Source organism: Myotis lucifugus, unplaced genomic scaffold, assembly GCF_000147115.1.
Source record: "Myotis lucifugus unplaced genomic scaffold, Myoluc2.0 scaffold_43, whole genome shotgun sequence".
Lineage (NCBI taxonomy): Eukaryota > Metazoa > Chordata > Mammalia > Chiroptera > Vespertilionidae > Myotis > Myotis lucifugus.
In genome coordinates, this window is record NW_005871091.1 from 1,104,117 (window position 1) to 1,125,684 (window position 21,568).

General features: G+C 40.5%; 1 protein-coding gene and 1 long non-coding RNA gene across 2 annotated transcripts; one reads left to right on the forward strand and one right to left on the reverse strand.

Moving 5' to 3' along the window:
• The first annotated feature begins 69 nt into the window (after positions 1-69).
• Positions 70-21,053, forward strand: LOC106697033. Its single transcript, XR_001348054.2, has 3 exons — positions 70-146; positions 18,105-18,207; positions 18,987-21,053. It is a non-coding gene; the product is annotated as an uncharacterized LOC106697033 (long non-coding RNA).
• On the reverse strand, positions 2,090-10,435 carry DNAJC25 (DnaJ heat shock protein family (Hsp40) member C25). Its single transcript, XM_023753278.1, has 4 exons — positions 10,053-10,435; positions 6,440-6,592; positions 5,064-5,534; positions 2,090-2,521 (listed from the first exon to the last, which is right to left on the reverse strand). Exons 2-4 carry the CDS (start codon positions 6,560-6,562, stop codon positions 2,399-2,401), a joined length of 717 nt encoding a protein of 238 aa, XP_023609046.1. The 5' UTR covers positions 6,563-6,592; positions 10,053-10,435; the 3' UTR covers positions 2,090-2,398.
• Positions 21,054-21,568: the final 515 nt, after the last annotated feature.

A 21,568-nucleotide genomic window follows, 5' to 3' on the forward strand; every position in this document is an offset into this window, starting at 1 on the left:
GGGGCTGAGCCGGGGCCGGGCCGGCCGGAGCGGGTGCCGCCCCGGGTGCGGAAGCCGTTGGCCCGCCCCGCCGCCGGCCTCGCCCACCCGCCTGCCTCTCGCCCGGCGGCCGCTCCCGGATCCCGATCCCCGCGGGGAGGAGCCAGGTAAGCGATAGCGACAGTTGGGTCGGGAACTGCCGGGAACCCCAGCGCCTCCGCGTTCCACACACAGGCCAGACCGCGCCGCGCCGGCGTCCTGCGCGCTTCCTGCCTCCCCGCTGTCACCTGCAGTTCCTCACTCCTCTGCCATGGACCTTCTAACGGCGGGTTATCTTCCCAGCAAAGGGGCTAAAAATCACTCTTCTCCATAAAAACGAAACCGGAAAGTGTTTCTGCCCATGTTACATGAAAATAGCAATTATCCCTTTGGTTTTCTAAAATGATTCAAAAGAAACAGGAAAACACATCAACTATCATGTGTGAAACAATGTACCATAAATTATTTCACTTCCTTATGCCCATTTTTAGAACTCTCCTGATTCACCAGGTTTGTAGAGAGGCATTTTCATGGGCTTTTTTTTTTCTTTTTAAAATTTTTAGAGACAGAAGGGGGGAGAGTGAGCAAGTGAGAGAAACATTGGTGTGCCCCAACCAGGAATCGAACCCACAACCTTGCAATGCACAGGATGATGCTCCAACCATTGTGCCACACAGGCCAGCGCTTGAGGGGCATTTTGAGACTTTTGGAGGCAGTGGAACTTAGGGCTACTTGATGTCCTTTTGAGCAACACTTCAAGCATGCCTGTTTATCTCATTAAAAGTGTCCCTTCAGTAAATGTAGGCCTTCTACTAGTGAGTAGCTGATTATTCTGATGTCTCTGGAAGTTTCTTTCCTGAGTTGTCATCTTAGCTGCTTCACCTTGTACCCAAGGCAACAAGAGGCCAGCAGCTGCTTTTAAAACACACAACTCCAACCCTAAGGAGCATCGCTTTTTTCACTCTAGCACAGTACTACACCTCAAGGTGAGGAATTCAAACCTCGAACAAGGTGAGGGATTCAAACACCTATTAAAAGAGTAAAGAAACATGGGGTTTTAAATCATCAGTAGACACCCTCCTGCCCTGGATTTTAACAAATGAGAATGTTCCTGTTCCCCCTGAAGGTAAGAAAACATTTACTGAGCACTCATATTTGCCAGCACTTTCCTCCTATCTTATTTAATTCTCATAATAATCTACTCTCTATCCTAATCTTTAAAAGTTATGTAACAAAAGCAATATGTTAATCTTTGATTGAAAATGTCATACCAACAAACGTGACATATTGCAACCATTTTATTCATATGACGCATGGGATAAACCCTTTAACAGCAGTACTGATTCGCCACCACGCATGTGCGTTGATACCTTGGTGAAAATCATGCTTCAGTCAAATTATGTGTGAATTACTTTCACTTCCACATGTATGAAAACATATCTCATTGTCTATATCTCATTGAAAGAACAGCACATAGTCACTTCTTTTTTTCTGGTTTAAATGTATGTAAATGCATTCATATACAATGGATTTTTTTTTTTTTTTTACCACTCAAGGACTTTATAATATACTAACAACTTTTCAGTACACTATTTCTGCTTCGTCGCTTTTTAAAAATTGAAGTGGGGGTGAAAAGCAATACTGTGGTACAAAAGGCCTTTGTACAAGGTCTCTTCTGGAAACATGTTTGAAAAAAGTCATAGTCCTATAATGACTGTAATCAAGATCATCCTACAAGGACATGAACGCAGAGTCACTCTCCTGGAGAGTTTATGACCTTCTTAGGAATACTATGACTGGGGAGGAAGAGTGGAAAGACATTCTAGAGGACTCTCCTGGAGATATATTCTGAACATATTTCAATCCCAGAATGACTATAAAGATGACGTTATAGTTGAAATCATTTTGTTGAAGTTTGTGTCTAGAAAGACACTCAGAATAATATAATGAAATGCTATTATAATGTTTTATGTTTTGTGAAAATATCAGAGGCCACGAAAGCAGAAAAATGTAGCACTGTAACAGAGAATACGGAAACACGTTTGAAGAATAAGCACTTAACACGTAAACATTGTCAATGGTATCTAATAAATTTTCATGTCAAATCTTTTAACCAAACATATAAAATTTTAAATGGCAACTTATAAATCTTCATGTTAAATCTTTTAACAAAATCCACAAATAGATTATAAAAATTGAACAATCATAAATGTCTTATGTATAAAGTTTTAAGGTAAAGTTTAAATTTCTTCATTATTCTGTTGAATCAAATACTTAAGGAATTTTAGTTACTGCAGAGGAGTAGGGGAAACATTTCTAAAATAATTCAGTTATGAAAATATCACGATTAAGGTTTGGCATAGTAGCATTCCAGCAATCCTCAGTCATCCACAAATGTTAGCCGTCCGGGCCCTTCATTCCTCATCCATCTCCTGTATCTCTTCCATCGAGGGTTGTTGGCCAATTTTTGCTTTAGCTCTTCTTCTTGTTCTTGTTTGTAGACCTGTAAGTATAAAAAACACTAGCTGACTTTATAATCCAAAGGGAAGCATTTGTCATAAGCTTTATGGCATATTTACATTTTTCAAATATAAGTTTAGATAAAAGTGTCCAATGAATGTACTGGTTTGTCTTCTGAAGACCATGCACTAAAAATACTAAGCAGTTAAGCACTTGAACATTCAGTGTTAAATACTAAAGAACAGCTTGTACAAGAACTAGCCCTCATTAAAATCATACACAAGCTGAGTTTAAAGGACTTAAACATTCCCTCTCTGCAATTAATGTCCAATATTTAGAATCACACTTCATTTTTTTAACGTATTTTTCTGTAAATTTAACTGGTGGCTTTCGGTATTTGTTGATCCTAACCAAGGAACAAAATGACCTGGTATATACATTTGTCTCCAAATTGAACTTACATCCAATCCACTTTTATTTTCAAAAATAATTATTGGTTTTTCAAAATATTTTACTAAAGTTACCAAAGAAGGTTAAATAAACCACATGGATTAAAAACAAAACATATGCATCTCTGTAACTTTCAGTGGATGTCAACTGACATTAAATGGACAAGTTTTCATAACCAGTTTCAGAGTTATATCAAATTTTACAAAGAAATTATTCTACTTCCAAATTTAGGAAGTAATGACCAAATATATATAATCTCATATAATAACACTAGAGGCCCGGTGCATGAAATTTGTGCACTTGGGGGAGGTGGGGTCCCCTCAGCCTGGATTGTGAGAGGGCACAGGCCAGGCCAAGGGACCCCACCAGTGCACGATCAGGGCAGGGGAGGGATGCGAGAGGTTGGCCAGCCAGAGAAGGACCACGGGAGGGTTCCAGGTGTGTCCGGCCTGTCTCACTCAGTCCCTATCGGCTGGACCCCAGCAGCAGGCTAACCTACCGGTCAGAGCATCTGTCCCCTGGTGGTCAGTGCACATCATAGCGAGCAGTTGAGCAGCCTAAGTATATCATTAGCATATTACGCTTTGATTGGTTGAACAGCCGACTGGACGACCAGACACTTAGCATATTAGGCTTTTATTATATAGGATAATTAAGCCCAGAATAGTACTCTATGAAAGACAGTTTTGTGAATTAGACTGCTTAACCTACTTTAAAAAGAAAACTTTTCAGAAAATTTAGGAGCAAAATAGTATGTTGCCTTCCATTTTTATGTTAGTGATAATCAGGCTGAATATAATTACTTGCAAAAACATTCTGGCAATTTTCAGTAAGTTAAGTTACTTAAATATAATTCAGACTGAAGCTTTACTTTTAGAAAAATCTATTTAGAATATGACATATAAAAAGGAATGTCTCTGAAAATAAAAAAAACAATTATAGTTCAGATTTTTTAGGAAGATTTCACTGTTTTTTATTCCTATATTTAATATATTAACCAAGTAATTTTACCCCAAACCTAACATATTATGGTGAGATGACTAGTTGCTTTAAGACTTTAGCTCCGCAGCTGATTACCTCAAAGTCACTGTTGTAGCTGACAATTGTAGAATATACAGTTATTAAAATGCCCACAGTTTGAGGTACATAGTAAGTCAATTTAATTTAAAAATAAAAGTAACTTTTCATACATATGTTAGTTATTATGTAGAAGAGTCTGTGCTCATTTTGTTTGGAATGAAGCTATTTAAACAAAATTTCCATCTTTTATACCCTCTCTGTGTTTTGTTTTTTTAATCTCCGTGGCTAAGTTTACATGACTGGAAGGAAATTTGGGGAAGACCAAATTTTAGCGAGTGCAGTTAACAGAGAGTTGTTGTGACAGCCTTGCAAACATACATTATCACCCCACTCTAGTTTAACACAACAAATTAGACCATCCTTAACATTTTCAGCATCAAAGTATTTAAAATTTATCTTTTAAAAAAACAAATTACAGATTAAAAATTCACTGTCCCACCCTAGCCAGTTTGGCTCAGTGGCTAGACCATTGGCCTGCAGACTGAAGGGTCCCGGGCCAAGGGCACATGCCTGGGTTGCAGGCTTGATCCTCAGTAGGGGTTGTGCAGGAGGCAGCCCATCAATGATTCTCTCTCATCATTGATGTTTCTATCTCTCTCTCCCTCTCCCATCCTCTCTGAAATCAATAAAGAAATATATATTTTTTAAAAATCCACTGTCCCACTACCAAATATAGTCATACTTTCAATAAAAGACCTTTTTTAAAAAATCCTCACCCAAGGACAAGTTCACTAATTTTTAGAGGGGAAGGAAAACAGAGGGGAGAGAGAGACATCAATGTAAGAGAAAAACATCTATCAGTTGTCTCCTGTAAAAGCCCCAACTGTGGATCAAACCAGCAACTTAGGTCTATGCCCTGACATATCACCTTTCAGTGCATAGGACGATATTCTAACCAACTGAGCTACACTGGCCAGGGTAAAAGTAAGATGTGTATTCATTATTTAGCTCTTGGATTTCAGAAATTTGAGTGCACTTCTGTGATCCTTATCACACAACTAATTTTACCTTGGTATGGAAGGTGACATAAAAATCACAGAAGACTTGTTACTCACCTCATAATTCTCCTTTATCCAGAGCTCCCTTTTAAGAAAAGTTTCTTTTTGATGATCTTCTAGACTATCAAACTGAGACTTTGACATCTTCATAGATTTACGTATGAGATATAGTCTTTCTTCTTCCCCATACTCTTTGCCTTTGATATTGAAATTATAGACCCACCGGCAGTACCAGACTATATATGAGCACAGGTGAACAGGAGCTAAGAGAATTTGAAACAGGAGAAGATCGCGTATCTGGGGTTTTTGATAGCCTCCCTTTATATCTACTTTACTCTTTATAATGTTCTTTATAATGTTCTCCTCCTCATCACGAATTTCCTCTTTGGATTTCTTGTTTCTGCCCTTCTCTTTGGCTTTTCTGAGCAACCCCTGCTCTTTAGCAATCTCCATGGCTTGGATGCGGTACTTGGGCACTGTGGCCAGGTAGTTGATTGCCTTGTCGTAGCTATTCCACCAGCTGAAAAACTAGAATATTTAACAAATAAAAATGGGTGATTTTTATTACCAGAATTCATCTTGGTGAGCACCATCCCTCCCCAAAACCCAAAATCATTAAAAACAGGGATCTCAATAACTTTACACTGCAAGTAAAAGATACAACTGAATAATGCCTCTATGTACAAGGCTGGGTAAGTCAGGTAAGCCCTGAGCTGAGCCAAAAAGCCATTAAATCAGACAGGAGATACCCAAGATGAGAGGTTAGATAGATCAATGGAATCACACACCTGCGACTTCACATCTTTACTATCTGGCTCTTCCCTACTTCACTATTAAGAAATCTCGCTGTAGTTCTCTCTCAAGAGTACAGTCTACTTACTGAAATAAATGTTAAATGGCAAAACTAACTGGTAAGGAACTTGTTTTAAGAACTCAGCATATAGCCTGACTGGCATGGCTCAGTGGTTGAGGGGAAGGGAGAGAAACATCAACTGACTGCCTCCTGCACATCCCCTACTGGGGATCAAGCCCGAAACCGGACATTTGCCCTGACAGGGAATCGAACTGGCCACCTCTCAGTGCATGGGATGATGCCCAACCAACTGAGCCACGTGGGCCATGGCTCTAGTTCAGTTCTAATGACTAGCCCCAGGCAGTGTACACTCTACAGCGGTTCTCAACCTGTGGGTCGCGACCCCTTTGGCGGTCGAATGACCCTTTCACAGGGGTCGCCTAAATACATCCTGCATATCAGATATTTACATTACGATTCATAACAGTAGCAAAATTACAGTTATGAAGTAGCAACGAAAATAATTTTATGGTTGGGGTCACCACAACATGAGGAACTGTATTAAAGGGTCGCAGCATTAGGAAGGTTGAGAACCACTGCTAGCACATACTTAGAGACACACCTATCCACCAATACACACCTGAAACACCGAGATGGCACACACAGTGACCAAAATCACAAGTCTGACGTCCACTCTGGGGGCCAGGCGCCTGCGGTAGTAGTGATAGTAATGGCTGTAGTATTCCTCTGGGTGATCCAGCATGTAGTCATAATCTTTTCGTGTTTCTTCATCCTGTAAAATAACAAGATGTCCAATTTCACAGACATTTCCTAAAATGGCCTCAGTTTATAATCTTTTAAGACAAATCTAGAATTTTTTAATTATGTAAGGTTAATCTGAGTAAAAGCACTGTCAAAATCAAAAAATTTCCGCCCTGCTGGCGTGGCTCAGTGGTTGAGCATCTACCTATGAACCAGGAGATCACGGTCGGGGCACATCCCTGGGTTGCGGGCTTGATCCCCAGTAGGGGTCATGCAGAGGCAGCCCATCAATGATTCTCTTTCATCATTGATGTTTCTATCTCTCTCTCTTTCTCCCTTCCTCTCTGAAATCAATAATAAAAATATATTTATTAAAAATTCCCCTTCCCTCTTCAAAGGCACATTAATTTGTTTCCAGAACTTTAATGTTAGCTATAAAGTATAATAAAAAATATCTCCCTAAATTCTTGAGTACTGTTAGTCCTCCTAGAAAAATAAAAACACTTTAATAACAATTAGTGATGCCTTTTTAGCCAGTGTTGTGCTACTAAGGATGTCTTTGTGTTCTTATAACGGAAGAGCATGTTGACACCTACTCTCAATAACTGTTGATGGGAAAAAATGTTTGTTTCTATTGTAAATATTCACAATCATTTTCCAGCCTTAGGTAGAAGGCTTTCTGTTGAAAGCAATGATTAAGAGAACAAAAAGCAGACGAAGCCAGTCTGTGCCTATAAAACTGAATTATGTTCATCTCAAAGAAACATCTATGCAGAATGGTGGTCCAAGTCTAGCTTTGTGACTTTGGGTGACATTTTCAGCCTCTTTTTTTTTTTTGTAAAATAGAGATAATACTGCTCTTACAGTGTTGTTTTGAATATCAAATAACACATTATATAAAATCTTGTTACAAATACACAGTACTTTACTATTACAAACCTTGCACAGCCCAGTTCATAAACAAGGCAACATATAAACATGTTGAAAATAATTAACACTCTGAAATGCTGCTCTGTTTACAAATGTTCACAAATAAAACATTTCTTAAAACCTTGCATAATTTTAATCAATTTCCAACAGTGATAAATGCCAATCTTTCATTGAGCTACATTGGTTGAAGAGCTACTAAACTAGGTTATGAGTTGCTTTTACCACACAGGAAAAATCTATTTTGTCTTGTGTCTAAAAAAATGTTAAAAACTAAAAGCACAACAGATTCTTTACTCTATAAGTGAGTACACAAAAACCATTATGAAAACAAAGATCTTTTTCACCTAGAGGATTTTTTTTAGATGAATTATTCAACATCCATAAAGTTACAGATTCTTAGGCAAAGACATTTCAAAATCTGCACCTGGTGCTCTGCTACCAAACAGAGGTCCTGGGGTCTGTTCAGGGTCTCCTTCTGAGTCCTCCAAATGTAGTTTCATAGATTTCAAATAAGAAGTTTGCTAATGACAAAAACCTTCACTGTAGCCATAAAGTCATTGCATATTTTCTATTAAGATTTCTCAGGTTGAATGAGCATAATTTCAGTGACAAATCTCTTTCATTACATTCAAAGTATTTTCAACTTCTGACTAGAATTTGAAATTAGATAAACTAAGTACCTAGTATGGTTAGATATAGCTATACTTAAAGTCCCCATGACACTACAGAGGACCAAAATGAGAACTGTGTGCGATATAAGAAGGGCTGTTATTATTTTCAAATTCACTCCTTATATGTTCATTTCTATAAAAAAAAGATTTTCTTGTGGCAATTGCTACTTTTTTTTTTTTTTTTTTTTTTGCTTTTGGGGCTAATGTTATAGAAATGCTCTGCGTTTGGCCTGAAATCCGTGGCTTTTAACTCAGCCTCCCAATCTTGGCAGATGCCCTTTAAAAATGTATTTCTTCACACGTGATTCTTCTCCGACCAGATGAGAGGTAATTTTGAAATTGACTGCCACACTGAGATCAGATTCCTAAAGCCTCCAGCATCACTATCTACATGGGCCCTTCCCCAGCCTGGCTGTCCTTCTGGTCTCCGTGTGGCTGAAATCCCCTATGTGAATGTCATACATCCAATAGTTATCCTTTCTTCTTTGTTCTCTTGTCTTAGTGAAGGTCACATTCCACAGAATGCAGCCTCCATCAAGCATGTCACCCACATCTTCCCGGAGGGTCACCATCTTACCACTGGTCCCTAGATGTGTGACATCATCAAGTCCTGAGCTACTCTAACAGGATGGCCACTCAATGCTCTCCAACCAGCAACTCCAAAACCTAGACCTTGTGTCTGGTCTCTCCACTGCAACCTATAGAGTCTACTCAGAGCCCACGAACAAGCCCTCAAACCACCTCATTCCTGCAAAGGCTTCATTCAGGGCCAAGTCTGACTTCTCTTTGATGGTTTTCTTTTCCCTGGAGTCACCATAAATTTATGACCCACTTTTGGTCATGATTAGAGACAAGAAGGTTAGCCACCTCCTTGTTATAGCATTTAACCGGCCAAAATCTTGACTCAGTTTATAGCCTTCCCTCAGAACGAAGAAAGTGACTTTAGGCTGAGGCATAATGTACTTTAGCAGGTGTTCAAGGTTGGCACAAATTGGAGAGTTAGGAGCTCTCAACGGTCTAAGTCAAAATCCTACTCGTTAGTAACCCACAAAGTTTAGAATCAACCTAATAAGCACACAAGGATACCAGGAATATTAGCAAAAAAGAAAAGACAGAGACTAGAACCCAGTTAGAGAGCTACAGGTACATACTTATTTCAACACCATATATTTATTTTTTTTTTCTCCTATGTATTTTGGAACTAAGATACTCCCACATTTAAAAAAAAAAAATCTCCAGGGCTAATCAGGTAAGTTAAAATTTCCTTGGCAACCAATAAGGCCTCCATACCTGGCCCTATCTTACCAAGCAACACCTCATCACTCTCCCCTCTTCTGTCCACAGCAAATAGATAGTAATTCCTGGAATTTAGTGTGTTTTTCCAATCCAGCATGCTCTCTCAGACCTGTCTTTGAACACAGAATTCAAACTCAAATGCCCATCCCTTTTTTCCAACCTCATGAGCTCCTATTAATCCTTTAGGACACAAATGTTACTGCTTCAGACAGAGTTAGACCACCTTATCACACACATCACCTATTTATTATAGCACTTATCACACTGTAATCACCAATTATTTTCTTTTCCTGGAGTAAGAACTTCTAGAAGATCGGTAGGGTGACTCAGTGATCTCTGTATATCCAAGACCTAGCACAATGCCTGGCACTCAGGAACTATCATTTTAAAAAGGAGTGACATTTTGTAACTCCTTATAACTCACTATACACATCTCCCAGCCACACAGGTCTCCATCTCACCAGGAAGGCTGGATGCGGGATTATGTCACAAAAAACTTCAGTTGAGCAGACACGACTGCTTGATGTCATAGCTTATGAGAGTATGCTACTGTGGCTTAAATAGCTTAAACCTTAAAACAGTTGAATATCTTACCTTTCAACAAGTAGTACTTTTTCTTTCAGCAATTTTGTGGATCTTAAGGTCCCAAGGTCAGGAAGATTCCAACTTCTTTCCAAAACCAAAACCTTTATACTTGTTTCTTCCTCCTCTCTGTCCTGAGCCTTTGCAAGCTGGGCAACAAGCTCCTGGTTTCTAATCTCTACAGGAAAAAAGTGCTGCTGCTGGTGTCCACGCCACTCCCAATCCTCTTGGGCATATGCAGGAGGACTGGAACATAACCACCAATATCTAGATCAAAAGTGAACAAAAGGAAACCCACAAGCAAAGAAAGTACTGCATCCTTCCTTCTCTTAGGAAAAGATCAGTCCCCCCGCCCCAGAGGCAAAAATATATTATTTCTTGCCCTTGAGAGAAATAATTGTTTAATCTTAAGAAACATAAATTGCAATAATTTGATATTGCAGCCAGTTTTACATTAAAAAGTTTCCATTACACAGACAGTAAAAACCATTTTAGGATAGTAAAGGCCAGGAATCAATAATGTATGAAAACATAGTAATATTTTGTTTGGTCTTAAAAATATGTATTAATTCTTTTTTCAAAGAAATACACACAAATGATTTTTTTTTTTTTTTAAAAATCTGTTACCCTAAATTTTTTTTTCCAGGCCATTACATCCTACTAAAGATGATGAAAATTAACTACTATCAGTTTCATTTTTCTTCTTGTTTCCTGCCCACTAGCCACTGTGTCTTCTCTTCTCAGTCTACATGTGATCTCAACAACTCCCATGATTCATAGCATCACATATATATAATCCACTCACACCTGTCCTTCCTGTGTCCACCTATTTTCAAGTATCTCCTGGACATTTCCTAAATGTAACAAAATGTCCAAATTCAACATGCTCCAAACCTAAATCTATACCTCTGTTTCAATGAATAGCGTAGTACCATCATCAACTTGGTTAACTGAGCTTTTAAAAACTTTATTTTCAATTCAGCAAATTATTATGCAAGGCATTAAGCCTTGTGTTGAACTCAAAAGAGGGTAAATAAACCAGTAAGATAAGGCCCAGGGCTCAGGAACTCTCCCACCGAAAAGCCTCTAGTGAGCAAGAAAAGCACAATTTGATGTGCAAAGGAATCAGGAACTGACCCTGCCCGAGGCCACTGGTAATGGGAGTGACAGAAGAGGCAGAGTGAGTGCTGATTTTGAAAAGCAAGGAAAGTGTGGTAAAACCTGCTCCAGGTACAGAGAACAGCAAGTGTTAGGTGCAGAAGAATCAAAGAATAAAGCAGATTTAGTGAAGCTGGAGCACTGGGGAAATTCAGAAAGAAGGGAGTAGCCAATGTGCCAGGAAGGTAAGTGTGGGTAAGAACGGGAGCGGATCGGAGATGCCATGCTAAGGTGTTAGGCTGTTATTGTCTGTGCTAGTCAAAAATAAAATGTTTTCAAGTATGAGACCAAGGCATTGAGAAGAAAGAAGTATGTATTTTTGAAAGATAACTGATAGTATTGTAAAGAATGGGATGAGGGAAAAACAGGTTTTAGAGACTAAGAAGTAGAATGAATAGGACTTAGTGATTAAATTAATCATGTGGAGCATGACAGTGAAGTTTTTAATTATAGTTACTGCGTGGACCATGTTACTCTTAAGATAAAGAAAAGAGGATGAAGACAGCAAATCTGGAGAAGATTCGAGGGGAAACTGTGGAAAATTTTGAAATGGGGAGAAAATTAATTATGGGACATCTTGCCAATTCTTGGAGTCTCCAGGGGTTATCTAGTCCTGAAGGAGGGGTACACCTTTGTCTTTTGAAAAGTCTATTTTAACTTTGTAGAGACAGAACTAACTTGCAGAAAACTGGAAGTCATGCAAATACTTCTTGTTCACAGAAAGACAAACTGTGTCTGGTGTAATGCAGCTGACCATTGCCTTGTCACAATGGCCAGTTTTATAGGCGGGTCAGCAGCCCTTATCTACAGACTATAAGTGTGTGGCATTTTTTTCACTTTTGAACCAATTTTAGTATCTTACTGGTTCCCTCATTCATTAATGAGTTAAAATCTGGTGCATGTTCATTTTGTATTGGTCTGAGTCATAATTACATTGTATTTTTAAATTTCTGCTTTAACCAAGATTAACAAGACTGATTTCAGACATGTTTAATTTGGGGCGCCTGTTCTACAGATGAGAGACAACTGAAAATATGACCTTAGAGAACACAGAGATTTTAGAGCTGTCAAGGATTTAGTTAAGTTTCATTAGGCAAAGCTTAGAAAAGAGTACCAGAAGGATAAAACTTGAAGGAAAAGCAATGTTTAAGGTGTAGGCAGAGGAAAAGAAGACTCTAAAGACCCAAGAGAAATGGCTAGAAAGGTAGGAGAAGCATGAGAGTACTGCATCAAGGGAGCCAAGGAGAATATCTTAACTGCACGGTCAAGAGCATCAAATGCCACACAAAGTTCCAGGAAGAAGAACGCTGAGCCCTCAGCTCTGAGGCTGAGTGCATTGTCCACCCAGGACCAGTCCCAGTACGTGTGCTGATGTACATGTCCGTCTCCAACAGCTTGAATGAAAGGAAGATGAGGAAAGACAGTCAACAGCGGAAAAAGAAGGAAGCTGTGACCACAGATTTTCAAGGAGAGACAGGATCCGCTGACCTATTCGAATTTCTGCATTTGCGAAGAGAGTCTTAAGTTCCCAAAGAGGAATGATGAGATTCCAGAAGAAGACGGAAATAATCAGTTCAGTCACCAGTGCTTTCCTGCCTTCCCCAACCATCCTCAAAACTGTGCCCAGAATTTCCTTTCTGAATCAAACACCAGACTGGTGTGACTTCTCCACTTTGAAGCCTCTGGCAACTATTCAATACATGAACTTCAAATCACTGAACACAGCTTAAAGGGTTGTTCACCATGTGATCCCAGACTGTGTTCCAGGCTCCGGAACATTCTCCCTACAATGCCCCAGACAGGCTTCTTACCTACAGGCAGTACATCCCCTACAGTCTATGAGAAGATGCAAGAAGGTCTTTGTGCTGTGACTCTCAGAATGCTCCGCTTACCCATGATGAATCTGCACAAGCTCAATTAAAATGTCAAGTGCTCAGTTTCTGGCTACAATTACATCATCTCTAGTTTTTGTGTTAATCTGCTTGGTTGTTGATAACACCATGTGTCAGATGGGCACAGCACTAGAATTAAATACATCTAGTGTGTAATCAACCTTGGCCATAAATAGGGTATGGAACAGCTGAAATTAAGGGATCGGTAAAAAATAAACAACACTTACGGGTTCACAGCAGAAGTAGCAAATGTGGCACATAAGGTCCCACACCCTTCTGGGCCCATGGGAGAAATCACTATCAAACTTATCATCTTTCCCACTGAATCCAGACAAGGCCTCAGAACATTCCCAAGTGTTCCAGGGAGTCGTGACCAGACAGAGTTGGCGTGTGAAATAAAGACTGTCTGCTCTCCAGCTGTTCATCAGCATCACAACTGTTATAGAAATTTACATAATTTCTAGTATTTTTATGAATACTAAATTATTAAGGATAACTGATTAAAATCAGGATTGATGCTGGGAAAGAAAAATATTAATACTAATACATGCAGTTCATTCCCCCCCCCCCCCCCAAAAAAAAAGAGTCCCTGGGAACCCAATAATAAAAGTGATCCCTGGTGGAGAAAACCCTCACTACTGTAACACCGCACCAAACTACAGCTCTCTCCTGGAGCAGGCCTCACACTCCGCCTGCATGTTGCTGTTGATCCAGTTTTCCCTCTACCGGAATGTCCGGCATGTCCCTTCGTCGTCAACCTTGGTGACTGTTCTAGATCCAAATCAAAGAGCACACCCTTCTCCGCCCCCCTATTCCCTCAGCTGCTGCGATAGAATCTACACACATTTTTATTATGTAACTTAAATACCCAAACACTAAGTATCTGTCTCCTTGTTATAATAAAAGCTTGAAATAAAAGCTTGACCGCAGGAACTGTGCCCTTTTCGCTGTGACGGCCTCCTCCCCCAGCACCCGTCAGTACTGGCTGCAGAAAGGGGTAAGAAAATATACTCTGGGAGAACAATAAACAGTGACATAAAAGGGCAGGGCGTTCACAATCCCCCTTTTTGCCAAATCCTTCCTAAGTGCTAAAGCCCTGCCGCATCCATCAGACTGGTGTAAAGGAACTAAAGGGCTCCGTGACTCGCTGCCAAGACGAGCTCGAGCAGCAGAGGGCTCTCCCACAAGCCCCTAACTGCCCGCAGGGCCTTCATGCAGCACTTCGAAGACCTTTCCTATGTTCTTCTCGTGTGGTCTCGCAAAATGCAGTCAAATTCTGCTATTTTCGCTTTTTCTACCAATCATAGTTTTTTTTAAGTGCATTCTTCCCACCGATTCCTTTATCTGCTTATTTTTATGCCATCCTTCTTATTTTATACAATTCTTATTTATACTCAAAAAAATGGATTAATGTTCTGACGTAAAAACCTTCAGAACACAGTTTCTCCTGAAAAAAATAGAAGTGCAACTTTCCTCTCATGCAGGGATTTCTCATTCATACCCAACCAATCGACTTTATCTGTACCACTCTTTAAAACCACAACTAATTTGGGGTAAAATGCCAAAGTAGGCTTCAAATACTAATGTCAAAAAACTCCAGAATCCACTTTTGATTTCCAATTTATCTGAATCTCCAGGTATGAGTTTTTACTTAACCGAATTTCTCTATCTGATGTGCCAGACACTGTGCTAGGTGCCGCGGATACACACACAGACAAGCTGAGGAGCGTGGCTTAGTGGCGAGGGGTGAAGGGCTTCAGTATTTACGGTGCAGTGTGATAAGTGCTATATCCACACAAAAAGACCCAGTGTTGACACAGTGAGTGACAGTCCGTTCACTGAACTTCTCAAGTCCATGATTCCCTGAATCCCCAGTAGTCAAATACACTAAATACCATTTCATTGTCTTCACTCATTATGAAGCAAATATAAAGCAGTGGGTGAGATCCTAACGGTTTGAAATCCTGCTGAAATCTGGAATTTTAAGTTATTTTTTAAATTAAATTTATTGGAGTGACAATGGTTAATAAGGTTATATAGGTTTCAAGTCAGACAAAGTTCAGAACCATATGCTTTCACTCATTCGTTGGATATAAAGCTGGGATTTTAAGTTATTTGAGAACATGAACTAGGACGACTTGCTGAAAGCACTGAGCAGTGCCTTTGCCTCCCACCATTACCCATCCTTCTCTTGGTGTTTTCTCAGTCTCTATGCACAGACGGAATCTTGGTTGCTAAAATAACAATGATAGAATCTCTGTTGCTAAAATAACAATGACTAAGAACCACTTTCCCTTTCCACTGAAGACTGTACACTGTTGCCCTAGCTGGTTTGGCTCAGTGGCTAGAGCATTGGACTGTGGACTGGAAGGTCCCGGGTTTGATTCCAGTCAAGGGCACATGCTCGGATTGCGGGCTCGATCCCCAGTAGGGGGCGTGCAGGAGGCAGCCGATCAATGATTCTCTCTCATCACTGATGTTTCTATCTCTCTCTCCCTTCCTCTCTGAAATCAATAAAAATAATTTTTTTTAAAAAAGACTCTACACTGTGTCCCCTGCTGGAGCTGAAACTCTGAAACTCTGAAAAGTGGAGCTAAGCAGAGCTGTCTAGCTGGAGAAGTGGCTGGGCCCGGGGCCACCTACCAGCCATGCTGTGTCACAATTGAGCTGTTTGCACTACAACTTTCCTTCTTCATCACCCCAAATTGGAGGATCTTGTTGGTGTTGAACTGACACCAGCGACCTGCAGTTGACACGATGTCCTGTCTCCGTTCAGAAACCACGAGACCCTTATGCTTGAGTTAGCTTTCCTGCGGTGCCTGGGGGCCTCGGGTTCGTCCTCTCAGATCCGAGATCTCCCACTCTTGCAGCTGATGTCTTGGAGACTATTCAGTTTAGGTGGGGGACCCTCACCCGGTGACCTTGGGTCACCCGTTTGGACCTAGGGGGCCCCTCTACACCATTCGGGTGTGGTGCCTGGGAGGGGTATCCTTCAGTCTTGTTGGGCACCAAGGAGAGTATTCTCCAGGGAAGGCTTTGCTTCTTGGAGGCTGGTACCCAGGGAGGCTATCTTCCAGGTTAGGACTAGGCCTCATCCATACATAAGATCTGGGAGGGTGCTCACCTTGACAGGCACTCAGAGGGGCACCGCCCAAAAGGAGTGCAGAATGGGTAACCCAAGCTCTAAGCTTCACATGCCAATCAGCCACCGCTTGGGGCTCTGGCTGATTACATGGACCAAAATTATGGCCCAGAGAATTGCAAGTGGCTAGGCCCCTGGACAAAGATCACACAAGATGATCGGAAGCTCTGTTGGCAAGACGGGCTCTTCTGCCACGCCAAGGCTTGTTTATTTGTGTGCTCAATAGAACAGAGAAAAGACTGTCCCTCCCAGAAACCATGGGATGCTTTTTTTGGAAACTGGTACCTTGAGAACTCTAAATAAAATCAAGAGGCTACTATCACCTCCCTTAAGAAAACAATATTCTAAATTGGGTAAACGCCTTGATAAATTAAAAAAGAAACCAGTGCTGGCAAAACAAGAAAACTTTTCCTCTGACCCTTGCGCTTGTGACATGAAAATCAGGTTTATTAATAAAACCTCAGGTGATCCCTCACTTTTCAGCTCCTCCTCCCTTACCTACCAGCTGCCTACCCTCCACCTATTCCCCCTCCCACCTTTGACTCCAGGTGGGCAGCAGACATCTGATGCTTAGACTGTACCTGGGGAGCCATTTTTTCAATCTTCTCTCCCCTCCTCCCCCCCGAAAATCTGCACCTTTTAAGATTCAGGACTCTGGAGGCCATTCTCTTTACTTTTGGAGCTTTTCGACTTTATTGTGGACACCTGCTTTCTATTTCTCTTGTTTGTGTTTGTTGATAAGCCCACCTTAAGAAGAAATTTTAAAGGAGAGAATCTCAAAGCTCTCAGAGACAATGCAATGCATTCTTCGATTTAAACAACAACAAACAGCTTTAAAGGAATTCTTACTGCATGCAAAAACTTTGACCACATAAGCAAAACTTCAACTCGGTCCATCTGCCAGAAACATATTTGAATCCATAATTATTCTTTTGGGTTTTGTATTGTGCTGTGTGTTTATGTCTGTCTGTTATAGATATGGTATATTTCTATCACTAGATGGGACTGCCAAATTCTAATTTATATTGCAAAAGGGCCTTATTTAATAGCTTAAAATAAATGAGAACTCATAGAAATTGGAGAAATAACAGAAACTAATGCAATTGCTTTCAAAGTGCACATGATCAAAGATTAATCTTTAGTAAATAAAACTAAGGATGGTGGTTTAATTAAGGAGATGTAGTTGTCCTGCTCTTTAGCTTTGTAACTAACAGACCAGATGGGAAACCAGGGAAATAAATTTGGAGCCTTAATGTGTCATTTTACAAGGCTAGAAGGGCACAAGATGCCTCAGATGAAGATCCATTTGTGACAAAGCCCATTAGGATGTTATGGTGATTGAAAAGGATTCATATAGAGAGTAAGATGTGCGCTTGGTAAAAGAAGGTAAGAGGAATGGAAATACATTTTTATTGATGAAAATAAAAGTAATTGTGTCCTAAAGTAAATGATTGTTCTAAAATTTTAAAAAAGATAGAACAAAAGATAGAAGTTTATAAAAGTTGCAGAAAGTTTGTGTGTGTTGCAGAAGGTTCATAGAAAAGGAATCTTGAAAAAGAAAATCTTATGTGTGGCCAAACTAAAGTTGGAATGGATTTATTTAAGTTACTGGTAACAGAGAGAGAAACCCAAATACCAATTCTGTGTCAGAGTACTTTTCATCTGCCTTGGCTTAAAGCATTTCCCTTGGTATTGCTTAAGGTCAATTCCTTTTGGTATATATTGACTGTCCCCTTCTAAAATTGTTACTGCAAGGCTTATCCTATGAAGCTAGATCAGGGAGTATGGGAACCTGCCTTATTTTAACTTACTGCAAAGAACTTACAAAGGCCCTTGAAATTAATGCAAGCTCAGAGAGCAATCTTTCCACAGGGAGATGACATCGAACATCCTGGCGTACAACATGGAACATGGTCCACCAAAAAGACATCTCCACACGGACTCCCTCCAGCTTCATTGGAGTGGACCATACCAGGTACTGTTAACTAATGCCTGAGTCACGGGTTAAAAGGATACATGAATTCATTTTAAAAGGACACCAAACCTGAACCTCATTCACCTGATTGAACACCCCAGACTCTAGAGACCTCAAATTAAAGTTATCCAGAGCTTGGCTTTTGTCTTGGCAGTTTTACAATAAATGTCTCATCTTTCAGTCTGTATATACCTTGCTGGAAGAGATCATTATGCCAGAAAATGTTCTATTCCATTGGTATTATTTCTTAAGTAACTATTAATACCATTTTTTTTAAATAAATGGATTTAATGAACTCATAGACTGGCAGCTTTCTTTTAAATTCTCTTCTCTCATTTCTGAGCTTATTTTAATCTCAGCCTGTAACTTGTGAATATCTGTCTAGAATTGATTAAATGATTCCAGTTGGGTCCCCATCAGCTCAACGAGACTGTCATGAGTACCATTGATGCAAGGTAAAAGTTAACAAACTAAAGTGTTGTAGACGGAAAACCACACAGGCAAATCCCTCTAAAGATTCCCTTTACACAAAGCTGAGATTTTAGAAGAGAAATGTTAAAGGAAAATAATTACTCAAATAATAACTTATACATGAGTAGAGAGATTTCTTAAAAATAATGTGCCAGAGACTCCCCTTAAGTGTCCTTCATAATAAGGTAGAATTTGATCAAACATATTACCTCACAATTTGTACCTTTACTGCAATTCTTTCATCCAGAGATTTCAAAGTGTTTTTACAAATGTAAATTAACAAGTCTCATCATTACTTCTCTCCACAGAGATGGTTCACTTAAGTAACAGAAATTTACCTAAATGGCCTACTCAAGGTCACCTGAGAAGTCCTCTGTGTCATCTGCTGATGGATATTCAAAGTGTAAAAATACCTGCGGCCTCCTTGCAGATCCAAATTCATAGCATCCTTTGGCAAGTGCCATTGGAGGGATGAATCATCTTCTTTACTCTTTACAGCAAGGCTCCTACCTGTTGGCCTTCCCTCAGCTTCACCAAGCGCCCACATACCGGGAAACGCAGACTTCAGCCCCCCTCTTTCCTATCTTATCTGCACTAAAAGCAGAGTGAGGACAGAACATGACTTTTTCTGAGATGTTTTTATGAATCACTTTGATCAAATAGTTGGCCATATCTTCTTTTGTTCCCCCAAATTCTTCTATTAATCCAGTCAACAAACATTTTTGAAACACGTATTTTGTTGCTACTCACTGTGCTAGACACAGGGGACACTAGTCATGCCCCTCCTTCGTGGGCAGGACAGACAGTAAAAAAGAACCAGCCCCACTGTGGTCAGTGCTATGAAGATGGCAAACGTGATGAGCTGGGGGAGGAACGCAGGAATGGATGGAGCAGGGAAGGCCTCTAGTTGATGTATGGAGCCTGGGGGTAGTTCTGTACAGGAAGGTGACAGGGACCCTAACAGTTGTGGGGGGGGGACTTTTTGGAACTGAAGCAGCAGGTATAGAGTGAGCACTTCCATGTACCACACTTGTGTCTACACAATGTCAAAACATTTTTTAAAAAATAATGACCCTCAACCCCAGCAAAAGAAGAACCCTGGAATATATACTGAAGGACCCATGGGTCAATATGGGCCAGAAGGAGGAACTCTGGCCTAACAGCGAGCCACCCTGGGGCCACATGGACCCCCAAGTAACAGAGATAATGAAGAATCTGGGATTTGAGTGGGACGAGATCCAGGAATCAGAAACAGAAAGTACAACACGTACCTGATCTTAATAAGTTCCACGGAATACAAGGTGAAGGGCCACACTATCAGGGTAAGACCTGGTGTTCCCTTCACCCCACAGTTGCAGTCCTTCCCCAGCCTGAGAGGTTCTTCCATCAGAGAGAAGACCAGAGAGCCTGCCATTCACCCGCCCAGCCCAGCCCCCCAGCGTGGCCTGGGGGCTCCCCTTCCACCCACAGCAGCAACAACAAAAACTCCTTCCATGCTGAGCAGCCTGATGGTGGACCCCAGTTCTCCCTCTGGCCAGTCAGGGCCAGCAGGGGTGGCTAGGAGGGTCTTCAGTTTCCTGTTAAGCCTCATGTACTGCAAGCCATCCACTAACAAGCAGCATGTCTAAAGGACGAGTCAAGCTAATGTAATTCTTAAAATTGTGGATGGCCAAGGCAGGGCCACAAAGACTCAGGGAAGTCAAGCTACACTCCCTGCATTTTAAATGCTGAACTTCAAGGTGCTGAGCTTCCGGGAGGTCAGCCAGAGGCTGGATGCAAACAGCCGCCGGTCCGAGTGGTGCTAGAAATACATGCTGTGTGTGCAGAAACCTGTGAGTGAGAGGGTTCGTATCAGGAAGGTATCCGGCACCTCCACGGCCTTCAGAAGCATCTTAACCGCTTGGAGGACGGCCCGGAGCCCTCTGGGGGTCAAAAGGAGAGGCCGTCCTCACTGTGGGTCCACCCCTTGGCCTCCACTTGAATGAGACTTCAGAGAATGGACTGCTTTTTCCTGGGGCCCTTCTCCCTGGCCCTGCTATTGTTTTCTCCCATTTTGGGGTGATTTTATTAAAGTATTTGGTTCTTCCAAATCTTGTAATAAACTTGATGCTTCAGGAAAAAAACATTAACAATGACTAATTGTGATACTATCTCCTTGTCTTACCAAATGTATTGAAATAACATTAGTGTATTTATTTTTTAACAACCACCATCTAAAAAAAAAAATCTCAAAGTGGCATTTATTTGACCAAGACAGCCTTAGCATCATAAATCCACTAAATCTTACACACATATATTCCATCTGGTGAGGTATTACGCACATTCAGAGATCCTTGACTTTAGAAGTTTTGATGGAACATCACTTCAGGTTATGAGTATATAATATAGCTTCTTATATCATATATGTTAAAAATATTAAGAGACTCTAACAGTCTAACCACTATGCTGTATACCTGAAACTAATACAGAATAATATTGAATATAAACTGTAATTGGAAAAATAAAAAATAATAATAAAAGAAACTCGAACACACCAATAATAAGAGAAATTAAGGCTATGAAAAAAATTTAGGGGAAAAAAAGGCTCAGAGCTCCAACAAATTTACAACTAAATTATTTCAGATTTCAGAGAGAAACAACTTCTGTTAGCTACACTGTTCGAGATGAAATTTACCTGTGCATTCTACAAAGCAAATATAAAATCAACCTTTTCCTCCAAACATATGCCAGCAACTACTGAACACGGTGGTGAAGGGCACAGTCTTCCCATCCCCCGCCCTCCTTTTTGGCTCACTCGTAGATAAGTACACCTCTCACAGGGTTGTACTGTTGTTCTTCATGGAGAAAGAGAGAAAGTATAACAAAAATAGCAAACAAATGAAATGTGGCC

What these genes read in the sequence shown, in the direction of transcription:
- DNAJC25 (XM_023753278.1), bottom strand. Translation starts at nt 6,562, where the DNA reads ATGCTGGATCACCCAGAGGAATACTACAGCCATTACTATCACTACTAC. An exon ending in GTGCCATCTCGGTGTTTCAG is followed by an intron (nt 5,535 to 6,439) that starts GTGTGTATTGGT and finishes TAAATATTCTAG; the next exon opens with TTTTTCAGCTGGTGGAATAG. An exon ending in GGATAAAGGAGAATTATGAG is followed by an intron (nt 2,522 to 5,063) that starts GTGAGTAACAAG and finishes TTATACTTACAG; the next exon opens with GTCTACAAACAAGAACAAGA.